This window comes from Brassica oleracea, chromosome C3 (genome assembly GCF_000695525.1).
Source record: "Brassica oleracea var. oleracea cultivar TO1000 chromosome C3, BOL, whole genome shotgun sequence".
NCBI classification, from domain to species: Eukaryota; Viridiplantae; Streptophyta; class Magnoliopsida; order Brassicales; family Brassicaceae; genus Brassica; species Brassica oleracea.
The window spans coordinates 18984889-19008142 of NC_027750.1; the positions used below are offsets into that span (position 1 = coordinate 18984889).

The following is a 23254-nucleotide window of genomic DNA, read 5'->3' on the forward strand; positions in this document are numbered from 1 at the left end:
CATTGTTTTAAAATCAAACCAATAACATACAAAAGGAACTCACCAGAGATTCCGATCACATCCATGTCAGGGGAATCATCGCTGAGGAACTCAATAACATTATGCACACCTTTGGTTACCATGTCCATCCCCATTGCACCACACCGGTGTTACAACTGAACCATACGTAGCCATTGTTCCCTGCCAATGTACAGTGAACAGTTTGTAGCCTCATAAATCTAATTGACATGCATCCACAAAATCATTATTTCATCAGCAAAAGTTTAAATTTTGAGTCGAACCACACCACAAACAAAAAAAAATTTACATCTTGGTGGTACCTGTTGAAAATGACAGCCGACGTTTCGAAGTGATCTGGATTCTCCTAGGAAGGCTTAAGTTCCATAGCACGTTGGCACGACAAAAACCAGACAATAAGCGCTCTAGTTGTACCGTCCTTCAACTCCGCCTGAGACGTACCCAACCTTGCAGCCTCTGTTAGTCCTAGCAACCAAATAACTTTCCGTTATAGCCCATCAGAACAGAGTTTACATCATATTAGTTAATCGGACAACTTCAAAGCGATCAATCAACTTTCACGATCGACCCCCTATCGTAACGATGGATGGTAGTGATTCACACGAACTGGGATAGAACCGTGGATCTCGGAATTCTGCCCAGAGAAACATACGCTTAAAGTATTAAAACTGATAGCTTGAATATTGATTAAACAAATATGGTATATAGTATTCCATAGAAAGTCAAATTGTTAATACCTTTTCATGGGTACTATGTTCTAGGCGGAGAAAGGTGGCGAGGACAACGACCGATTAAGCAACAATAACATTGGAGGCTGACATCTTCGAAGGTTGGCTAAATGCGGCGACAGTTCAATTTAGGAGTAATTTAATAAGAGATATGGGTCTCAAGGTTTGTTTGAGGAATTATATATACTGAGACGGATCGTTTCAGAGGTGAAACGGTACCATAACTGATCGTTGGAGATATAGAAAGGTGAAGATGAAAAGTTTCAGAATTTTTTTTGATAAGCTAAAAGGGTAACGCTTCGGTTTATCGGTGGAGACAGAGTACTATAAAAATCCTAGATACATACAAAAGAGATTTAGCCCACTTATTGGTTTTATTGGGCCAGAATGCAGATTTTACTAAATAGGTTTCGATGATCAAAGTTACACGTGAGTATTGAAACATTACAGTTATGTGTGGGATCCACTATAAAAAATCCTTCATAAATATATATTAGTTTCGGTAATCAATGTACAAAGTATCATTTAGTTTAGTGGTATAAATGTTGGTGTTTATATCATAGTAACCCGGATTCAAGCCACAGACTTGACATTTTTTCAAAAGGGTCAACTTACCTGCTGACGTGTCGCATCAGAAGTGATAAAACTGGCTCATTATAACGTAGATTACACGGGAGGATTTTGCGGAAGGTCCAAGGACTTGTATGCTGAGACAAAGCTCCTGATGGAAGCCATTGAGCTAATATCTAACTTCATTACATCAAATCTTTTCTCTGACATGATGCCACAAACACTTCATTCCATTAGTAACTTTTTTAGCCATGGAGTAGCTCATTTCCAACAAGAAGGGCCACATTTATTTCTTTCTAATCTTCTTAGCAAAAGTGAAATCTTAAAGCTGATGAACAACAAAAAGGGCCATAAAATTATTTAATTGTACAAAATTTGGATTCAGTTTATATTCTGTTCACCCATACTCTGTTTAACGAAGTAAACATTCAACAGTTAAACGATAATACAAAAAGTTGAATAAAAGAAGCTGTTCAGTGTATAAAGTAACCACAGCACAAAGATAAACGGTAAACTAACCGAACAAGGAAAGGAAAAACTTCATGTGTAGAGCCAAAAAAAACAGACATGAGCAAGTTTCATTTAATCCTCAAAAGTAGAGAGATTTGGCTAAATAGAAGGAGGAAACTGGGGACCCAAAAAAATGTTACTCAACGCTGGGCGGGCCTGGGCCTGGAGCTTCCAAAGGGAGACCGGCGTTCTTCACCACTTCGCCAAGCATCACCACCACTTGGACGGTCACTGCCTCTAGACCCAGGGACCCAACGGTCCGGTTTCTGTGACGGTCCTCCTCTGTTGCTTCCCCAGTGGTCATCTGCTGGAGGTGGTCCACGGTTGCCCCAGCGGTCAGAATCTGCAGCTGGTGGTGTCTGTGCTGGTGCTGAGACCTCAGCTGTCTGACGCTTGAACCTAGGAACATATTTACCAGAGGCTTGTGCTGGCGCTGCTGCTGGTGGTGCAGCAGCGGCAGGAGCAGCTGTAGGCTCTGCAGGGCGAGCAGGTGGTGCGTCTGTTCCCTTTAACAGCTCTTCTCGCCTCTTCTTCTCTTTCTCCTCCAGCTCTCTTTCTCTCTGCCTCTGCTTCTCAGCAATTTCATCCAGCTTTGCTTTGTGTTCAGCTTCTTGCTTCTTGCGTTTCTCGGCTTCTACATAAGAGTTGAAACAAGAAAGGTAATATTAGATATAACTCAAGCATCGATGTAAAATGATGTGAATTTAATGGAAAACAGATCTCACCTTCACGCTTATGAGCTTCCTCTTCTTCTTGCAGCTTTCTTATTCTTTCTTCTTCAGTTGTCAGATAATACAGCTGCTTCCTCTTGATATCCCTTTCTTGCTTCCTAGCTCGGATCATTTGGCTGATGCGTTCCTCTCTCTCCGTCCTTATTTTGTCAAACTCTGCTTGTCTACGACCTATCACTTCCCCTTGGAATGTTTCCTGCACACAGAAAGATCTGATTATGAGCAGCTGGGAAACATGTATATGAAGAATTAAGAGATACGACTTGACATTTGAAAACGGACCTTAAACTCCAACATTCTGGACAACCTGTTCTTCTCCTTCAAGTCACTCTCATGACGCTCTCTACTGAGTTCAACTTCACGCTGCAAAAGAGAGGACCGTTTAAGAAACTCGTATACTTTCAACTTAGAACATAGTTATAATGCAAGAAAAGCTACTGTAATAGTAACGTTTTACCTGTTGCTCACGTTCATAAAACTCTCTTTCCTCCACCAGTCTTCGCTGATACGCAGCTTCAATCAATGGAGCAGCCTCTTCTCTCTTTGCTCGTTCCAAATAATCCATAGTTTTGGCAAGTTTCTGGAGTTTTTTCTCCATTTCCTGCCTTTCCTTGAGCTGCTCAGTTAAGGCCCTCTCCATCACAGTTTGCTTTGTCACCTTCTCCTACAATTTAGTTTATAAGCCAACAAACATTAGTAACACGCAAACTATAATACACAACACATTGTCTTAATAAACTTACTCCATCCAAAAGCGTCTTTTTCTTTCCCTTTTTCATGCGTTTCTCTGTGTCCTCCAGCAACGCCTGAGCTTCCTCAAGTTCCTTCTCCTCTATCTCTCTAAGGATTCTTTGTTTCCTTCTCTCCAGAAGCTCTGCCGCAAGTCTCTTTTGCTCTGCCTCCTCAGTTAGCTTCTGAAGCTTAAGCCGTTTCTGTTCCTCCTCACGTTCCATTTCTAGTTGCTGACGCTCTTGATCCTCTTTCCTCTTTTCAATGATTGATTTCCGAGCAAGCAGTCTCTTGTGCTCCTTCTCAACAGTTTTTGCTAGGTTCGGTACAATGCCACCTAGTTTTGATGCTTTACTTGGGACAGGATACAGCATAGCTCTAACTTTGTTCAAAGACTCAGCAAAAACAGCCAGATGATCCTTCAGTCCATCAGACTCAATCCCCTGATTGAAAAAAGTTGATTATATCTACCAAAAGAGTCGAATAGTTAAGAGTTATATCACTAAAGCATCAACAGTGGCTTACCAAATTGCCAAAAATAACAACACCCTTCATGTGATCAACTTTCATGGCAACAAAGTTGTTCTTCACAGCATCAACAGATATCTTCTCTACCACTGAGAATTCAAAGAAGGGGACCAACTGAGATAAACTCTCAATTCGTATAGTCTGATATATCTTAGACACCTGATTAAAAAAAAAAACAATCAGCATAAACCACAAGACCAATCCAAAATGGTTGAATGGATATTAAACCCAACAAAGTAGAGAACAAAGAGCGAATTCTTTACCTGTTGAAGTAGCCTCAGAGTAGCAAGCTTCTCCAAAGAAGGAACATACTGGGAGAGTTGCACTTCTGGCAAAGAAGGAGCTGATGAAAGCTTCCCACCAGATTTGGAAATCTTTTCCAGCAACGGCTGAATCTTGGAGCCAAGATCAAGTGGGTGAAACTCATGCTCCAAAACATGGAAAAGATCTTTGACCTCCTGTGATGCACAGCTCAAAACACCTCTTGAAACCTAAATGTACAGAAACATCAAAATCAGATGCCTGTAAGGATATCAGTAATGTGATGTGGCTGCTAGAGACTCACCAGCTCTGACAGAAGAGCTGACCTTGAAAGCTGAAAAAGAAATGCATTGAATTAGAAATAACAAATCTGGAATATATATATAAAAATAAAGTAACATCAGAGCCTATGTTACCATATCTCTGCCCTCAAATTTAGGTTCAAGATTGAAACCAATGAGGTTGGCCATCCTCAAATTGCGTTCTTTCTCATTTTCAAGCTCCATATGGGATGCACTCTGAGCTCTATCAAACGGCGGAACAGATAACGCCGCCAAGACAACAGATGATGCTATTAGCTGCAAATCCTTTTGGCTCAAGTTCTTGTTGAAATTTTTCTGCAGACTAAACAGCTTGAACCATGCATAAGCATGGTACAGATGGCTAGAAGAAATCCAGAATATCTCAGTCAATTTGGAATAGTAGACCATCAACAAAGATGACTTGGGCGTTTTCTTGACCATGCACATTAACCCATATATATCTTCAACAGAACGGAAAGCTTCCTGGAAAAAAAAGAAGATACATCAACAAATGAAAGAGAAGACAGAACAAGTAGAGACCAAACATACCTGCCAAAGTCCAAGCTCAGTAGCAACTTTCAACTGATCAAATCTTGTGTCCAGGTAAAGCTGCAAGCTCTCTGGGGCTGACAAGTCAGGCCTGTCCCTTTGGTCTCTGTACTTGTTCAGGTTTGCCAAATGGTTTCTAATGATTTCACAAAGCCTGCGGAACTCGGTTGTTCGCTTGTACTGCTTACAGAACTGGAAGGCCTTATGTGCTGTCATCTACAAGAGAATAAGTGTACTTAGATCTTATTCAACTAATATCACAAGAATCTAATAAGCTTAACTAACCGCATAAAGTGCTTCCAACTTTGAGTTGTTACGCAATATCTCAAGCACCGTCCTGTAAGTCTCCCACAGAAACTTGAACCAAGGGGTAACCAACTCACGGTCAGATCTATCTTTCCCCTTCTCTCCACTGACAATACTCAGCTGCAAATCTTCAGGCTTCCTGTCAGCCTCAAGGTCATCAACATCAAGTGCCTCCTCCAGGGCATCAGCCTGAGAGCGAGCCTGCTCAGCTTTCTCCGTAGAAAGATGGAGGAAATGCTTGATGACTTCCTCCAACGAGCTCACATTCACTTGCTGGCAAACGATACGGTACTGGATCAACCCATCTTTAGCGAACCGACCTCTCTTCAAGTCGACACAAAGGTCCAGATACTTGAACATGATCTTCTCGAGCGGCTTCTGCCATGCTCTGTACCTCTTGGAGGTGATGAGATCGTGAAGCGCCTGGAGGGCATCTTGTTTCTGTCCAACATTGATCAACTCTACAACACACATTTAACAAAAAGGTCATTTCATGGGTGGCATGATGACCTAATTGAACTAAAAGGTCAATTCTGTAAACTTACCATCAGCACGCTTCAATGCGTTCTCAGGTTTGGCAAAATGCGCCATGTTTCAGACAAGCTCACACGGAAAGGATACTCTCAGCTTTGCCTGAACAAATCAATAAGCATAAAACTGATTCAAAGAGAGTTTTTTTTTTTTTTGTGAATCTTAATCTTGCCCAAACCCTAAATTCAATCTCTTCCAATCAGAAAACACGAAAGATTCGATAAATTGATGTAAATCCAGACTAGATGAGTTCGATGAGATCCGTCGGACAAGAAAGAGTAGAGATCTAATCACTGTCGTTTTCTGAAACAGAACACGAAGCTTGTAACTAACCTGGTCCGCCGTGATGATGAGAGTGTTGTTGAGAGGAAATGGAAGCAGCCAGACTAGGGTTTCTTGTATTGGATATGATTGTATTTTGCAAATAACACCGGAATCTTCAATCTTTTTTCTAAATTACCCCGTTTAACTTTTTAGTGTTTATAAAACCCAATTATCTACGGATGTCCATTTTCTACATAGTTGGTGTTATGCATTTCAACTTTGTCAAATTTTATCATCGTGTTATTAAGTTAGATAAATATAATCAGAACCAACAAAAAACACTATAATATGAGAAATATGAGGAGGTCATTAGATGTATCTAGCCTAGAGATGTTAAAATAGGTGAATCCTTCCCACCTAAACCATCCCATTTAAACCCGGAACCTTTTAGAGCAATTTTGGTTTTATAGTTTCATAGGGTAAATCCATTTGGACCTATGACTATTACTTTCGCCATTTTGATCAGTTTAGAGTTATAACTAACTAGTATTATCTCCCGTGCTATGCACGGATATTATTATTTTTTAAAATAAATATATTTTTAAGATATTGTTTAGTATGGAAATAATGTTATTTTGAGGGTTTTATATTTAATCTTTATTCCAAGACCACGAAAAAAATCATTACATATGAAAAATCACTACAAGAAAACACAAGATAAACGACGAAAATTTACGAGGAAAATTTGTCCTCGTAAATTTACGTCGATTTTACGAGAATCTTACGAGGAAATTTACAATCAACGCCAGTTTGTCGTAAAATAACGAGGAAACGATTTCCTCGTAAAAATGAATATATAGATGAAGTCGAGGTACCTGAACAACAAATTGATGACATCCTTCTCATTGATCCGCATAATCATGAGTACGAAGATATTACAGACGATGCCACAGACGAAGCTGTTGAAGACGAGTTTAATGAAAATGATGATGTTTCTGGTGATGACGAGAATGTCGATGTATCCGATTGATGTATTTGTGTTTTAATATGATTGATTTTCAGACTTAATGCATGTGATTTGATGGATTTAATCATGGAAATCTATTTTATATAATTTTATTTTGAGTAATGGGGTTTGAATTAGAAAGAAGAGAATGAGATTATTAGTTAAGGAATTGTGGTTTTAGAATTTGGGGTTTGGAATGGAAAGAAGAGATTGAGGTTAAAGGGAGGATGGAGTTGGGGTTTCGAATATATGAAGTAGAAGATAAGGAAGATAGGCAAGATGGGGTTTGGGGTTTGGAATATATGAAGTAGAAGATAAGGAATATAAGGAAGATGGGGTTTGGGGTTTCGAATTTTAGGGATTTAAACATAAACGTAGTTATTTCCTCGTAAATTAACGAGGAACTTACGACGATTCTTAAAAATAAAGAACGCGGCACTCGTTAATTCCATGTAAACAGAAATCGTCGTAAAGACCTCGTAATAAATTAACGACGATGTTATGAGGAAACAAAACGGGAATAAATTGGTTTGCCGTGATCCAAGTTACACCCCATGGACGAATCTTCAGTGGAGAAGAACCACCATTGCAAGAAGAATATATAGATGAAGTCGAGGTACCTGAACAACAAATTGATGACATCCTTCTCATTGATCCGCATAATCATGAGTACGAAGATATTACAGACGATGCCACAGACGAAGCTGTTGAAGACGAGTTTAATGAAAATGATGATGTTTCTGGTGATGACGAGAATGTCGATGTATCCGATTGATGTATTTGTGTTTTAATATGATTGATTTTCAGACTTAAGGCATGTGATTTGATGGATTTAATCATGGAAATCTATTTTATATAATTTGATTTTGAGTAATGGGGTTTGAATTAGAAAGAAGAGAATGAGATTATTAGTTAAGGAATTGTGGTTTTAGAATTTGGGGTTTGGAATGGAAAGAAGAGATTGAAGTTAAAGGGAGGATGGTGTTGGGTTTGGAATATATGAAGAAGATAAGGAAGATAAGGAAGATGGGGTTTGAGGTTTCGGATTTTAGGGATTTAAACATAAACGTAGTTATTTCCTCGTAAATTAACAAGGAACTTACGACGATTCTTAAAAATAAAGAACGCGTCACTCGTTAATTCCACGTAAGCAGAAATCGTTGTAAAGACCTCGTAATAAAAAAACGCGGGCCTCGTTCATTCCTCGTAAAAATAAAAGCGGACCTCGCTAATTCCTCGTAAATTAACGACGATGTTACGAGGAAACAAAACGGAAATAAATTGGTTTGCCGTGATCCAAGTTAAACCTCGTGGACGAATCATCAGTGGAGACAAACCACCATTGCAAGAAGAACATATAGATGAAGTCGAGGTACCTGAACAACAAATTGATGACATCCTTCTCATTGATCCGCATAATCATGAGTACGAAGATTTTACCGACGATGCCACGGACGAAGCTGTTTAAGACGAGTTTAATGAAAATGATGATGTTTCTAGTGATTACGAGAATGTCGATATATCTGATTGATGTATTTGTGTTTTAATATGATTGATTTTCAGACTTAAGGCATGTGATTTGATGGATTTAATCATGGAAATCTATTTTATATAATTTGATTTTGAGTAATGGGGTTTGAATTAGAAAGAAGAGATTGAGATTATTAGTTAAGGAATTGTGGTTTTAGAATTTGGGGTTTGGAATGGATAGAAGAGATTGAGGTTAAAGGGAGGATGGGGTTGGAGTTTGGAATATATGAAGTAGAAGATAAGGAAGATAAGGAAGATGGGGTTTCGGGTTTTGGATTTTAGGGATTTAAACATAAACGTAGTTATTTAAATTAACGAGGAACTTACGACGATTCTTAAAATAAAGAACGCGGCACTCGTTAATTCCACGTAAGCAGAAATCGTCGTAAAGACCTCGTAATAAAAAAACGCGGGCCTCGTTCATTCCTCGTAAAAATAAAAGCGGGCCTTGCTAATTCCTCGTAAATTAACGACGATGTTACGAGGAAACGAAATACGGGCCTTCCGAGTTCCTCGTAAATAAAAACACGGGCCTCGCGAGTTCCTCGTAACTTTACGAGGAATTTACGACGTTTCATAATTTCCTATATATACACGGGAGTTCTCACTTCCCATTTCGTCTCAACTTCTTCTTCCTTTCGTAGCTATGGTACGATCTCTATTTCCTCTCTAATTTGATTAGTTTAGGTAGATTAGGTGCTTAGTGTAGGGAATTTAGATAGTTTTACGGATTTTATGTTAATTAGTGTTGATTAGGTGGTTAATGTAGGGAACTTAGTTAGATTTATAGAATTTGTTAATTATAGAATTTGTTAATTATTGTTGATGTTAATTTTAGGTGAGTCATCATCCGACACACATGCCGACGCGGATGTAGAGAGGAGAAGTGAGGAATTCTACCGGGGATGAACGGCCCTTAGTTTTTTTTTCTTTTCGTTGGTTGTATTATAAATTCAAAAATTATTTATGTATAAATTATTTTCGTATTTAATATTCTTTTTTAATTAGATTTTTATTAAATAATTAAATAATTTTTTTTTTAATTTGGAAAATATAAAGTCGAAGTAAATTCGTAGCTAAATTACGACAACCTTACGTGGAAATTTTACGAGGAATTAACGAGTAAAAGATTTACGTCAACACTACGAGGAAAGATTAACGAGTATTTGACGTGGAAACATTTACGTGTTATTTACGAGAAAATATTTTCGAGGTATTTACGAGGAAATGTAGGTCCCCCTTACGTGGAAGGGTTACGTGGTTTTTACGACAAATACTTTGCTTTGTCTTTACGAGGAAACGTTTTCTCGCTAGTTTACGACGAATTAGCGATGAAATATGTGTTACGACGAACAAATAACGACGAAACGTATTTCTTCGCTAATTCCTCGTAAAGCTGATTTTACGACGAAATTACTACGAATTTCGCCGTCGTTAATGTTGTGTTTTCTTGTAGTGAATAAGATTGAAGGATAGCCTATCTCTTGAATAAGTACAGTTTAAATACTAATCTTAATTTTGTAGATACCTGACCTTAGCATATATTGTAGTATTTCTTTTCCTTTATGTTTTCTTTTTTCGTTGTAATACTTACTTGGAGTTGTTTTGCTTCAATCTATAAATAAAAATAGAAACTAATTAGAAGTATAAATTAATATTTGGATCTGAAGTTAAACAAAAATAATATCAAAACATTTTTATAAGTTATAAACACACTAAAAGTTGATAAAAAAAAATAAACACACAAAAAAGTAAGGAAATCTTGATCTTTATGTTTTTTCTAGCCCCTGAATTTCTTACTTGATTGTTCAACTTATACTCCATTTGTGCCTTATATCTCCATGTTTTCCCTTTTTTCTTTTCTTCTTGTGGTGGTTTGCATTCTAAAGGTTTTGTACGTGTGTTTTAAGTTCCCAGTAAATTAGTCCTTTTAACTTTCATTATTTTTTTTATTTAATATGAATTAACTTTCATTATTTTTTTCTTTAATGAATTAACTTTCATTTTTCAATTATAACTGCTGGAAATGTACATATTTAGATTTATGACAATATTGATTAAAAAGGTCGGAGAATTTAAAACTTTTCTCTGATGGGATTTTTTCTGGGCTATTTCTATTAACTTAATTAATAAAATTATAAATATGTTGTTTAATAAACTTGCCAGAAATACTTTTCCCATTTGTGCTAAATTTTGATAATTGCAAAAATTAATTTTATTTTGTAACTGCATATATATATATTGAAAGTTTGTAACTGCATGTTGATTGGGTTCGTCTTATATGCGTCCAAACGGCCTATTTTAAAAAATAAATATAAAAATATTAGCTTACATGTTTGGTCGTGACTCCTCCAAGAAATGGAAAGCACACCACTGTGAGAAGCGAAGCAATCTTAACAGAGAAAAAAAATGCCACACAAAAAGTAACGTTTTCAGTTATAGCGTTAGCATTTGCAGTCACTAAAAATTACTCAAAAAACTTACTTAGCCAGAAGAGAGCGAAGGAAGACTTTGCTATCGGCGGTATTGTAGACTTTGCTATGGCGGTAAAGCTTTCTAAGCTGCTCACTTCTCTCAAGACCCAACTGGTTAGCTTTGACTTCCGATGCTTGAACCATCTTCCTCGTCTTATATATCTCCATTGTAGCATCCATCTCCATTCCAACAGTCTTTTTTTTAGCCCGCAGCGTACATATAAACTGACCATGGGCACATTAAAATAAATAAACTGATCATGGGCACATTACTTATAGCTTCCTCCAATCGTGTTCTTTCTTTTTATCTAAAAGATTAGGCAGTTTTTAGGATCGTGGAATCATGGCCACATTGTAAGGAATATTATGAATTTTTATTTTATATTGAAAAATAGAAAACACGAAACAGTTTATTGCATTTGAATGTTTTTGCAATTTTATTTTTTATTTAATTTGTATAGCATATTCCATGTGTCAAAATATAATTGGTAAAATGACTTGTGCTTTAGTATATAAGGGATTTTTATTGATATTTATGATGTAAAACTATTTTGAATAAAAATTAATTGTACAAATCTTTTTTAAGAAAATTAAGAGTGTTTTTAAAAAAAAAATGTTTGAGTTAATTTGTTGATTTGTTTTCTTTCTGAAAATTGAATTTTAACAAAAAAAAGTTGAAAAATGATTAGAAAAGTTATAATTTCTTTTGTTTTTATTTTATTTTTGACAAAAGGTTTTAATTACTTTTATTTAGTATTGTATTTAGTTAAACAAATTAACATGATCCCCATCAATGTTTTACTAAAGTTACCTAATTACTATCTATTTAAAACCCATCAAACTAAATAAGTTTAAATGAAAACACACATTTTAAACCCACTAAATACATTTGGTCTCTTTTCATATCTCTAAAAACATATCTCTAAGAATCTCTCCTCCTTGAGATTAATTTTACTTTTTCTGGTGATCGGCTATGGTAGCTTATTTAGCACCGGAGCCGGTTTCTCTTTTTGTTTCTCTTCATATATTGTTAAGTCTCTGTCAAAGTCGGGATTCAATCCGTTTTTCAGGTAGATGTACTGAATTTTCTTAATCGATGATGTGGTTCATCTACTTATACATCTTGTCATCAATCTGGATCGAGATCTTTTGAGTGGATTCCTCTCTCGTCTTTGTTTTGTCCACCGTTTCTTTTGTTGTTAGCGTTGATTTGTGTTTGTGAGGGCTCTTTCACCTGCTTGCATGTCCTTGTTGTTTTTGGCGGCCGCTCTGGATTCACTATAGTTTCGATCTTCTTCTAATATGGGCTCTGAATTAGCTTTATCTGGTGTGAATCGAATTGCTCCATTTTATTTCCCAAGAGATCTGGTCGAGTCTCGCATTTTTCGTTGTGGCTTCGTTCAAGGCGTTTCTCCGGTCTTTCTACTGCTTCCTTCACCGTCTCCAAGTATGAATCATGTTACAGTCACTTTTAAAAACCTAAATACAGTATAGTCTAAAACACGAAAAGTACATATTTGCAAATAATTAAAAACTTTGGGCCAATTTTCAATTTCTTGAAACTTGTTAAAAACTCGTCTAGAAGTGTTGTTAGTGGATTGGTGTCGACCGACACCAATGGATGGTATCGATCGACACCATGTCCAAAGCATAAATCTTGAAGTGTTCTCTTCGGCTACAATTTTCTTTATGTTCCAAGATGCTCCAGAATCTTCAATTTTGTCCAAAATATATCTAAACCTCCAATAACTCAAAGAGACTCGAAATACCAAAAAAATACTAAAACCGGACTTGTTTCATCGTCCATAACAAGCATAATGTATCAACCAGACATGTTAATAATATTTCAGATGGTTACCAATTAGTTCTATCTTTTTTTTTTTGAAAGAATGCTAAATTTATTCATCAAAAAACCTGTTTACATCAAGTGGTTCTTTGGTTTAAAAAATTGCTACTCCTACTCCTTTACCTTCCCCTTCCCCTTTACAGAAACCCAAAACTCAAGAATCTATCACCTAGCAAAACTGTCTACCATATTTACAGCCTTGTACTAAAACAGTATTGCAAGATATGACCTTTAACTCGTTTGGATTGTAGTAGGCTTAACTTGTTATGGATAGCTTTGTCAGTGAGTTTAGACAGCACCTGCAGTGGAAGAGCCCTTTCACCGTGTCGCCGCTTGTTTCGTTCTCTCCACAGCTTATACAGAGTAGTTTGAAACGCGTATCTGAGACATAACCTTTTCTGTTTTTCCATGCCTGGAGCAATGATCAACCTCACAACTGCATCCCAATTAGTGGAGAAGGAGCTATGCAGAAACCCCCTCGTAAGATGTTCCCAAAGTTGAGATGAGAAGGAACAATCAAAGAAGAGATGGTTTCTGGATTCTGGTGCGTTATTACATAGAACGCATGTAGTGTCTACCCCTTGACACCAACCAAAAACACGATCCATAGTAGCTAACCTGTCCTTCATTGTGATCCAAGCCATGAAAGCGAATTTTGGCGTAGCCTGAGAGAACCAAATACCGGCACCCCAGCTTCTCTTGCCAGCTGTCATGTCTCATAGGTTGTGAACTTTGGTTTATAACCTGAGTTCCTTCTCCACAAGGCAACATCCTTATCTGTGTTACACTGCTTCCGTTTAGTGTTCTCCAACTCCTTTTCAATATCATTTAAGAGTGCTCTTATGTGCCTTTTCCTCCTCCTATGATTATGAAAAGCCTCCTCCACTGTGGCTTCTCTTTGAATTCCCAAATCTATAGTTCCTCTTTCCTCAAGCAATTCAAACATCACCCTTTTATCAGACCAGCTATCGTACCAGAAGGATGTATGGTGCCCATTCCCCACTTCTTTCATATAGAACGTTTTAGCTATACTTCTTGGTTTGAGCATCTTCCTCCAAATCCAAGATCCAACTTGGGTGTTTTCATTGACTTGCCAAAAGCTCTTCTTTTTAAGCAAATTAGTTTTAATCCATCTGCCCCAAAGAGAGTCATCAGCCAGCATTCTCTAGATTAGCTTCAGACCATAAACCTTGTTTACTTCTTTGAGAGCTCGGATCCCTAACCCTCCCTCATGTTGTGGCTTGCAGAGATCTTTCCAAGCCACTTTTGCTCCAGTGGACTTTAGTACCAGTCCTGTCCAAAGAAAAGCGGAGCAGAGCTACTCAATTTCTTTGATACATTGACTCGGAAGTCTAAAGATTGCTGCCCAGAAGTTTACAATATTGAGCAGAATAGATTTAATCAGAAGAAGCCTTTCCGCATACGAAAGAAACCTACTGGCCCAAGTGCTTATGCGGCCCCTTATCTTTTCAAGCAGAGGCAAGAAGTCTTGTCTACTCATGGCATGAGTCATGAGAGGCATGCCCAAGTAATGGACCGGTAAGACGCCTTCCGCGAAGGGGAAATTTGCTAGAATCCTGCCTCTTTCACCCTCTATTATACCCGCCATGAATATGGAAGATTTCTCTAAACTGATTGATAGGCCAGACCAAACTGTGAACTCATCAAAGACCTCCAGCGCCCCTTCAGTTGAAGCTTTTGAACCTTCCACAAATACCATTAGATCGTCGGCGAAACAAAGGTGTGTGAGTTCAAGAGATTGAGAGCGCATGTGGAGCTTGAACTTCTTTTCCCTCGCAGCTTTGTCAATTTTATATGACAAGACGTTCATACACAGTACAAACAAATAGGGAGAGAACGAACATCCCTGCCTCAGACCCCGGAAACTTTGGAAATAACCCGCTAACTCTCCGTTAACTTGGACTGAGAATGAAGGAGTAGTGACACATAGCTTGATCCAGTGGATGAACCGCAGAGGGAAAACCATTGCCACTAAACTGTTTAGGAGAAATGACCACTAAACCGAGTCAAACGCCTTTCAAATGTTGATCTTCATCGTACATCGTGGAGAGATCTGTTCTTTGTGGTAATCTTCCACTAGCTCAGATGCCAACAACACATTTTCCATCAGCAGTCTTCCCTTCACGAACGCAGACTGATTTTCAGATATTATCTTTGGCAAAATACCCTTCAGCCGGTTTGCAATGATTTTTGACACCACCTTATAGACCACATTGCAACACGCAATGGGTGTATAATCTCTCATCTCCACAGCAGCATCTTTCTTTGGGATAAGAGCTAGGACTGTGGAATTGATGCCTTTCGAAAGGAACCCCAACTGGAAGACCGACTGAACCGCTATTGTGAAATCCTGAGCTAAAACTGGCCATGAAGTCTTGAAGAATTCACAAGGAAACCCGTAAGGCCCCGGGGATTTATTTGATGGCATGGAGAATAGAACCTTCCTGATCTCCCCTGCAATAACTTCAGCTTCCAACATACGACAATCCTCAGTTGAACATATAAAATTAAGCAGGTCCTTCTTCTCCTCTACCGTAGCACCTTGATAACTGGCCGGAGTCTGATTCAACACCTCCGAGAAGTATCTCTCAGCCTCGATCTTAATCTCCAAATGCTTCGACATAACCCGACCATCAGAACATCGAATCTCCCTCATAGTATTTTGAGCTTGTCTAGCTCTGATCGAGTTATGAAAGGTCTTGTTATTTTGGTCTCCCACATCCAGTCAATGGAGTTTGGACCTCTGCTTAAGGAAATCCTCCTCTAACTCCGCGACATGTAGCCACTTCTCATAAGCTTCAGCCTCTTCCTGGACCGCCTCCACATTCGGGTTTGCTAATGAATTCTTCTGCTTTTCACAGAGTAGACTATGAGATTCTTTTGTTCTTACGGTCAAATTCCCCAACTTCTCTCTGCCTAGCTCTCTGATTAGCGGCTTTAGATTCTTAAGCTTCTATGAAATCCGGAACATTGCGGGACGTGGAGAGAAAAAGTAGCTCAGTTGCTTCCTAGTACTCCTTTACCATAGCTAGGAAGTTAGGTAGCCTACCTACAGCGTTTACATACTTAAATGGATGCCGAATATGGATCATACACCGCATGTGATCAGAGCAGCCACCCGGCTTGAAAACAGAATAAGCGTTTGCAAATATGTGCAAGGCCACATCATTTATTAGAACCCTATCCAACTTCTTACAAACTAGCCCTTCTTCTCTCTTGTTGCACCAGGTGAGCAACGGCCTCTGATGCCCCATATCAGACAGATGACAGTGGAGAGCCATGTTCTGAAAGTCTCTCATGCCAATTGAAGATCTCACTCCTCTATCAGCTCCCGAATGTTCACCTCCATCTAGTATCTCGTTGAAATCTCCCATAATTAGCCAAGCTTTATTCTGGAACATTAGAGAATTATGGTGATGACATAAATCTTCCATAGCTCCTTCCTTCCTTCAGCCTGATTGCTAGCATAAACAAACGTGCAAAAAAACTCTTCCTCACCGTGCAATGCAACCGAACAAGTGATTAACTGGTCCGTTTTGTACACTGGTGTCATACAGACTGTATCTCTCCAAAGTAACCAAATCCTTCCTCCCTGACTGTGCTCATAGTTGGTCATATAAGACCAGTTTTTGAACACCGAACTTAATATCCTTCATGCCTTAATTTCTTTAACTCTTGTCTCCAAAATACACCCAAACTCCAAATTTTTATTGCTTAGCCACTGAGTAACCACAGAATGTTTCAAAGTTTTGTTGAAGCCGCGCACATTCCAAAAGAAGCTCGACATATTAAAGATGGCGTCGAGAATACCTTGTGCTCATTGCCATTGGATTTGTATCCACTGAGTTAGCCTTCTTCTCTTTGAACCCTTTTGCTGAACTCAGTACACGCTTTGTGACATTCTTATCTGTAGCATGTTCCTCTTCCTGATTAGTAGAAGTATGAGCTGCCACTTCCAACTCCTTCTCTTCCCCTTTGCTTCCATTACTTTCGGGAGCCTCCTCTCTTGAACCCTCTAGCTCCTTCTCCTTGATTTCACCCTCCTCTTCTTCATCATCAATACTAAGAACTGAGAATTTCGAAGCAGAAATGTGAAGATCCTCTAATTGATTTTGGAGAGCTCGCCCTGGAGATCTGCCAACTTTCGCTGGAGAAACCAGTGACCAATTACTTGTTACTCCTGGAGCTATATTTTCCCCATTTTCCACCTTCTCTGCCTCCTTTTGTGTCTCCACCTCCTTTGATTTCTCCTCTTATGTTGTTACTTCAATGTTTACAGCCTGAACCTCATCCCCTTTGTAGACTTCCTAATGAGTAGTAGTAGCCAAAACCGCGTCATTCTCCTTCCCTATGGCTTTAGCTTTCCCTTTTGTCAAGCAGACTTCTTCAGTGTGACCCCACTTATTGCATAGCTTACATTTAGACGGAAGCCAGGGGAATTGAAATTCCACCACAAACTCCTTTCCATTCTTTGAGAACTTTATCTCTTTAGGCAGGGCCTTTGAGACATCAACCTTAGCAAAAACTTTTGCTACTTCAAAGTTGGAGCACGCGATCGTCTCCGGATGCAACTTTACAGGGAAGCCCACTGCACTTGTTATGAAGCTGAGCCCCTCCCAAGAGTACATATGCAGTGGAACTCTGTGTAGGTGAACCCACATTGGAGTCGCTTCTTCCTCCTGCCTCTCTTCCTCTGATCTTGGTGTCCATTTAGTCACAACCATTGGGACTCCAACAATGTTCCACATGCCTCTGCGCAAGATCTTCTCCCTTGATTTCGGGTTCGAAACCCTGAACCTCATTGTCGTTGCGTTAACTTCAAATACTTCCACCTTTGTAGATTCATCCACTCCAGATCTTATTCACAACCATGTGAATCTTCGCTACATGTGGAGATACATTCAGAAACTTTCTGACAATGAAATCCTCCCACAGTGGAGTTGAACTGTCCAAAACCTCATCCGGGATCTCGACCAAATGCAGACCATCCTTGTGAGAGACCGCAACATCATACTTCTTCAAAACCTTCTTATCTTGCGCAACAGAAACCCAGCTCGGAATTTTTTTCAATTCTGCAAGATTTCCTGATTTTCGGACTGCAGAACCCTCGTCGCAAATCTCCTTTCCACCCGTGACTCCCTCCGGCGAGACATGTGAACCCGGCGCCGCCAAATCCATCCTCAAAACCCTTTCGCAAATCGCTTCCAAAATCACCCTCAGACCAAAATGGTGCGTTTTCAAGTCGAAGTGAACCTTTTTTCTTTGTCAAGTTCACCAATTAGTTCTATTGTTCTACATGTGCCTCACCCACCTGTATTTTTCTTCGGGAACCAACCCAATTTGGGCCCTTTCACGTATGGATCCGAGCCAGGCCAATCTAGTAGCAAGTCTGTTCCTTGTTCTATTGACAACGCAACGATCAAACTGACTCCTCGTTGAATTCTTGCTATACTGCACTCTGAAGTATAACCTCAGCACGTTTACAATCACACTCCGTACAATTTTTCCTGTAGTAAAGTAACTCTAGCTAGTTTTCAAACTCTGTGCACAATGAAACAAAAAATTTTATTTAATTTAGTGCTGAGTGGCATGTGTAATAATCATAAGTCTTGTTAATTTGACTTTAATTTACCTAACTTCTGTTTCATAAAACTGTTAATAATTTTCTAATGTATAAAGTTGACAAACTTCAGTTTCATCAAATTATTTCGAATCTTCTAATCATAAAGTTGACATATTTAGTAGTAATATTATTGGCTGCCTTCGTAAGTTCCAACGTCACTTTAAAGACTTTATCGAAGGGCTGCTGGTCGTGGAGAACTGATAATTGGAGCATGATTACTTCATCCTTAATAAAATATTTGAATTTATCCAAACGTCTGCCAATATTGACTTGACGACAATTCTAAACATGCAAGCTAATTTGACCCAAAATCAACGCTACTGTAGTGGAAATGTCTTATTTAGATCAAAAATATGTTTTGATCTAACCAAAATCATCAATCTTTTTTAAAAATGTTTTTAAACAATCTCTTGTCAATAATCCTCTGTTTTGTGCTAGCCGTTAGCTTCGGCTTTGTGTCTGCGCAAAGATGTGGGAACTCTCTGTTTTTCAGACCAAACAGTGCTTACGATACAAACCGTCGTCTCGTTCTCTCAACTCTTGCATCCCAAGTAAGTTCTAGAAACGGCTACTACAACGTCTCGGTTGGTGAAGCCCCTGGAAAGATCTATGCCTTAGGCCTCTGCATCCCAGGGACTGATCCAGAGGTCTGTTCCGATTGTATCCAAACCGCATCCGATGGTTTACTAGAAAGTTGTCCGAACCAGACCAACTCATGGGACTGGAGAGCCGACAAGACTCTCTGTTTCGTTCGCTACTCCAACATATCGTTTTTCAACCGGAGCGATCTAGAGCCGACACAAGCAGAATACGATACTGGAATGTACACGGGTAACGTTACAACTTATACTAGAGTATGGAACTCGTTCATGGAATCTATGATCACCCGAGTCGGTCAGTCCCCATCTCGATACCTAGCTGATGTATCCCCTCGGATAGGTGAGAGACTTGATGATAATGTTTACGCGCTGATGCAGTGTATTCCGGGGATATCTTCTAAGGAATGTGAAGCTTGTCTTCAAGAAAATGTACGTGCCTACCAAAGATGCTGCAATGGGTACATAGGTGGAAGTGTTGGAAAGCCGGTCTGCTTTTTCCAGTGGGATGGTTATGCATACCTTGGTGCCTTTGATGCTTTTAATGACACGCATTCCAAACCTGCTCCGCCACCTCCTACTCCTCCCCCTCCTGCTCCTCCTCCTCCAGATGGAAAAAAGATTGCTACAAGAGCTATTGTGGCGATTGTTATTTCTGTGGTTACATTTGTGGTGCTGCTTGCTTTTGGATTAGTTATTTGGAAGAGATTGCATAAGAAGTTAAAACTTCAAAGTGAGTTACCTTTTCAAGTTTATATTTTTACCTATTTGGATTGCATAATAGTAACACCATCATCTCTATGTTGTGACAGCTGATGATGACATGACTAGTCCACAGTCCCTACAATATGATTTTGCGACAATTGAAGCGGCAACAGATAAATTTTCAACGAATAACAAGCTTGGCCAAGGCGGATTCGGTGAAGTTTATAAGGTATATATAAGCTATACTTGTATCTATGACTGCTAAATTGTCATCGAAGCTAAGAAATAAGAAGCTATTCATATGCACATTTGTAGGGAATGCTACCAAATGAAACCGAGATTGCGGTGAAGCGGCTATCAAGAAATTCAGGACAAGGCACACAAGAGTTCAAGAACGAGGTTGTGATTGTGGCTAAGCTTCAACACAAGAATCTTGTTAGGCTTCATGGGTTTTGCTTAGAAAGAGATGAACGAATACTTGTCTACGAGTTTGTCCCAAACAAGAGCCTTGATTATTTCCTCTTTGGTAATAACAATAAACAATATATATATATATATATATATATATATATGTTTAATTTATATTCCTTTTAGTATATTCTCTTAAAGTCTTACTTTAATGCAGATCCAACAAAGAAGAGCCAGCTAGACTGGAGAAGACGGTACAACATCATCGGAGGGATTACGAGAGGGCTTCTCTATCTTCACCAAGACTCAAGGCTCACTATCATACACCGTGACATCAAAGCGAGTAACATTCTTCTCGATTCTGATATGAATCCTAAAATAGCAGATTTTGGAATGGCAAGGAACTTTAGAGTGGATCAAACTGAAGACACCACAGGAAGAGTTGTTGGAACCTTGTTAGTATTTACCATTCTCTTTACTTAAAAGGAACACAAATACCGATAAACACTTTCTGTTTCTTATTAAACATGAACATTGTTTTGTGTAATTTGCAGCGGTTACATGCCTCCAGAGTATGTGACGTGCGGCCATTTCTCTACCAAATCTGATGTCTATAGCTTTGGAGTATTGATTCTGGAGATTGTTTGTGGCAAGAAGAACAGTAGCTTCTATCATATTGATGATGATTCTGGTGGAAATATGGTGACACATGTGAGAAAAAAAATCAAATCAAAATCTTAATTTATTTTAATTGTGATCATCTCCTAAATATGAGTTGTTTAACCAGGTTTGGAGGCTTTGGAACAATGAAGCACATTTAGATCTCATCGACCCTGCGATTAGGGAAAATTATGAGAAGGATGAAGTCATTAGATCCATCCATATAGGACTATTATGTGTTCAAGAGACTCCTGCACACCGTCCAGAGATGTCTACAATATTTCAAATGCTTACCAATAGCTCCACTGTCCTACCTATGCCTCGAGCACCTGGATGTTTCCTCAGGAACAGATCCAATTTAGACCCTTTAACCTATGGATCCGAGCCGGGCCATTCTAGATTCAACTCTGTTTCTTATTCTATAGTCACTCCTCGATGAAATTCTTGCTTATTCTCTCCATATATGACAATTGTGTGTATCATTCCCAAAAATTTGTGGGTATCATTTTCCTTACGGCACAGGCAAGTCCAGTTTCCAAATCCTGTTTGTAAAGATTTTTTAAGATATAAATTATTTTGTATGTGTTGGATACTGCAACTTTCTCAATTAGCTAGGTACGTACATACTACATACATTATTGTCAATTTTAATTAATTAAAAAAAATTCTTAGGGATTAGTTTAGTTGTCATTTGCAGTCCTTGACTGTAACATAAGAAAATCCATTTGGAATCCGCAAGTCTATTAAGGTTTAATTTAACCCCACAACTTTACTTGAAACTTTATGCACTATTTCCTTGATCAAATGTTAGCCTTCTTCTAGAAATTGGCATATGCTTCCAAGAGGGTAAATAGTTTTTTTTTTAAATTTCCAACGTATATGTGTAATCTTGCAGCTTTAATGACTAGCTATAATTATCCTCCAAGTAACAACTGACTATATAAAATTAATCACTAATGATGAATAAAAAACTAACACTAACGAATGAAAAGAAAACTTGACCATTAATGAATGAACGAAAAACATACCATTGACATTTTCTTTCTCAAACATGATCTGCTTTCATTAACAAGATTACAACCTCTTCAAAATTTTAACCCCACATACAATACCAAAATCTACTAACACCTATGAACACTTATAAACACTTATAAGGATTCTACACTACCTAATTGAAGTGATATTGTATTTTCACCACTGCGAGAACAAATTCATCCAAAGACCCGGGACAAACCGTCTCTTACGCCACCTAATTCTACCACTAAAAACAAGAGTAAAACCTATTCCTAACCCATCAAAAAGTCTTATAATGCGAATTCCAACTGAATACCAAGTTAGCAGGTGCCAAATGATTGGAATGATATACTTGACATGTGGCTTCAACACCCGAGGGAGCATATTCCCATAAAAGACCTTTCGATAGCCAGAAACGAGAGGCTTGCATCTTGCCGGGGAGAGAGAGTCCACCTTGCGTCTATATTCAATATAATTAATTGAGAAACTAATTGATTACTCTAACAATCTTATCAAGTCTATCAATTTATTCAATAACCTTTGAAGAACCTTAAATCTAACAAACGGATTACTCAGAGATAATTGAGAAACCACAAATCAAAATCTGAATAAAATGCATAATAGATATAAGTAAACAACACTGGAGTTCCAAATCCTCTCTCAAGTATGAGTTCAGATCTTTCTCTCCACAATAATTCCTAATCTCCCTGCAGTATCCAAGTCTGTCTTACAAAAATCTCAAAAACCTCAGAGTTAACATAAAACACGATTTGACTTCTTTTGCAATTAAGAGAAATTTCTAAGCATTCTGATATATCTCTACAAAGTTGAATTTTCACGTGAAGCAAGGAGGGGGGTGTCAATCGACACTACTAAGGGTATCGATCGACTCTGTCAACAGAAATCATCTCCAACTTGATCTTTTGAGGTTCATACTTCCTCAAGCTCCAAAGATCAAGTTGGAGATGATTTCTGTTGACAGAGTCGATCGATACCCTTAGTAGTGTACTTCCTCAAGCTCCAAAGATCCAAAGCATACCTAGACCTGAAATGAATTTAAAATGGCTCAAAACACATAACAAATACTCTTTAAAGGACTTATACCATGTTCAAAAGTGGTTAAAACCATGGTATATATCAGTGATCCTGAAGTTATGCACTTTCATGCATCCTCAAAGCGAATACATTGTTTCAGAAGTAGCTTCTTAGTCAGAGACTTTGTCATGTATATGCTCTTTAACTTCGACCAAAAACAAGATGCAGTATCAATACCTAAAACCTCGATGATGATTTCATCCGGCAAACTCAACAAAATCATTGAATACGCTTTTTCTTTTATAACCT

General features: G+C 38.4%; 3 protein-coding genes across 3 annotated transcripts; 1 reads left to right on the forward strand and 2 right to left on the reverse strand.

Moving 5' to 3' along the window:
* Nucleotides 1–1734: 1734 nt before the first annotated feature.
* LOC106335179 (eukaryotic translation initiation factor 3 subunit A-like) lies at nt 1735–6185 on the reverse strand. The gene is made up of 13 exons (XM_013773625.1): nt 6097–6185; nt 5778–5865; nt 5212–5693; nt 4927–5142; nt 4492–4860; nt 4380–4409; nt 4078–4305; nt 3812–3973; nt 3301–3729; nt 3015–3221; nt 2840–2920; nt 2552–2753; nt 1735–2460 (listed from the first exon to the last, which is right to left on the reverse strand). Exons 2-13 carry the CDS (start codon nt 5821–5823, stop codon nt 1967–1969), a joined length of 2946 nt encoding a protein of 981 aa, XP_013629079.1. The 5' UTR covers nt 5824–5865; nt 6097–6185; the 3' UTR covers nt 1735–1966.
* Nucleotides 6186–13074: 6889 nt separating this feature from the next.
* On the reverse strand, nt 13075–13596 carry LOC106330041. Its single transcript, XM_013768605.1, has one exon. It carries the CDS (start codon nt 13594–13596, stop codon nt 13075–13077), a length of 522 nt encoding a protein of 173 aa, XP_013624059.1.
* A 5283-nt stretch (nt 13597–18879) lies between these two features.
* Nucleotides 18880–21420, forward strand: LOC106329502 (putative cysteine-rich receptor-like protein kinase 31). Its single transcript, XM_013768177.1, has 6 exons — nt 18880–19856; nt 19936–20057; nt 20144–20354; nt 20454–20691; nt 20791–20947; nt 21024–21420. The coding sequence occupies exons 1-6, from the start codon at nt 18920–18922 to the stop codon at nt 21333–21335; spliced, it is 1977 nt and encodes a 658-aa protein (XP_013623631.1). The 5' UTR covers nt 18880–18919; the 3' UTR covers nt 21336–21420.
* The last annotated feature ends 1834 nt before the right edge of the window (nt 21421–23254 follow it).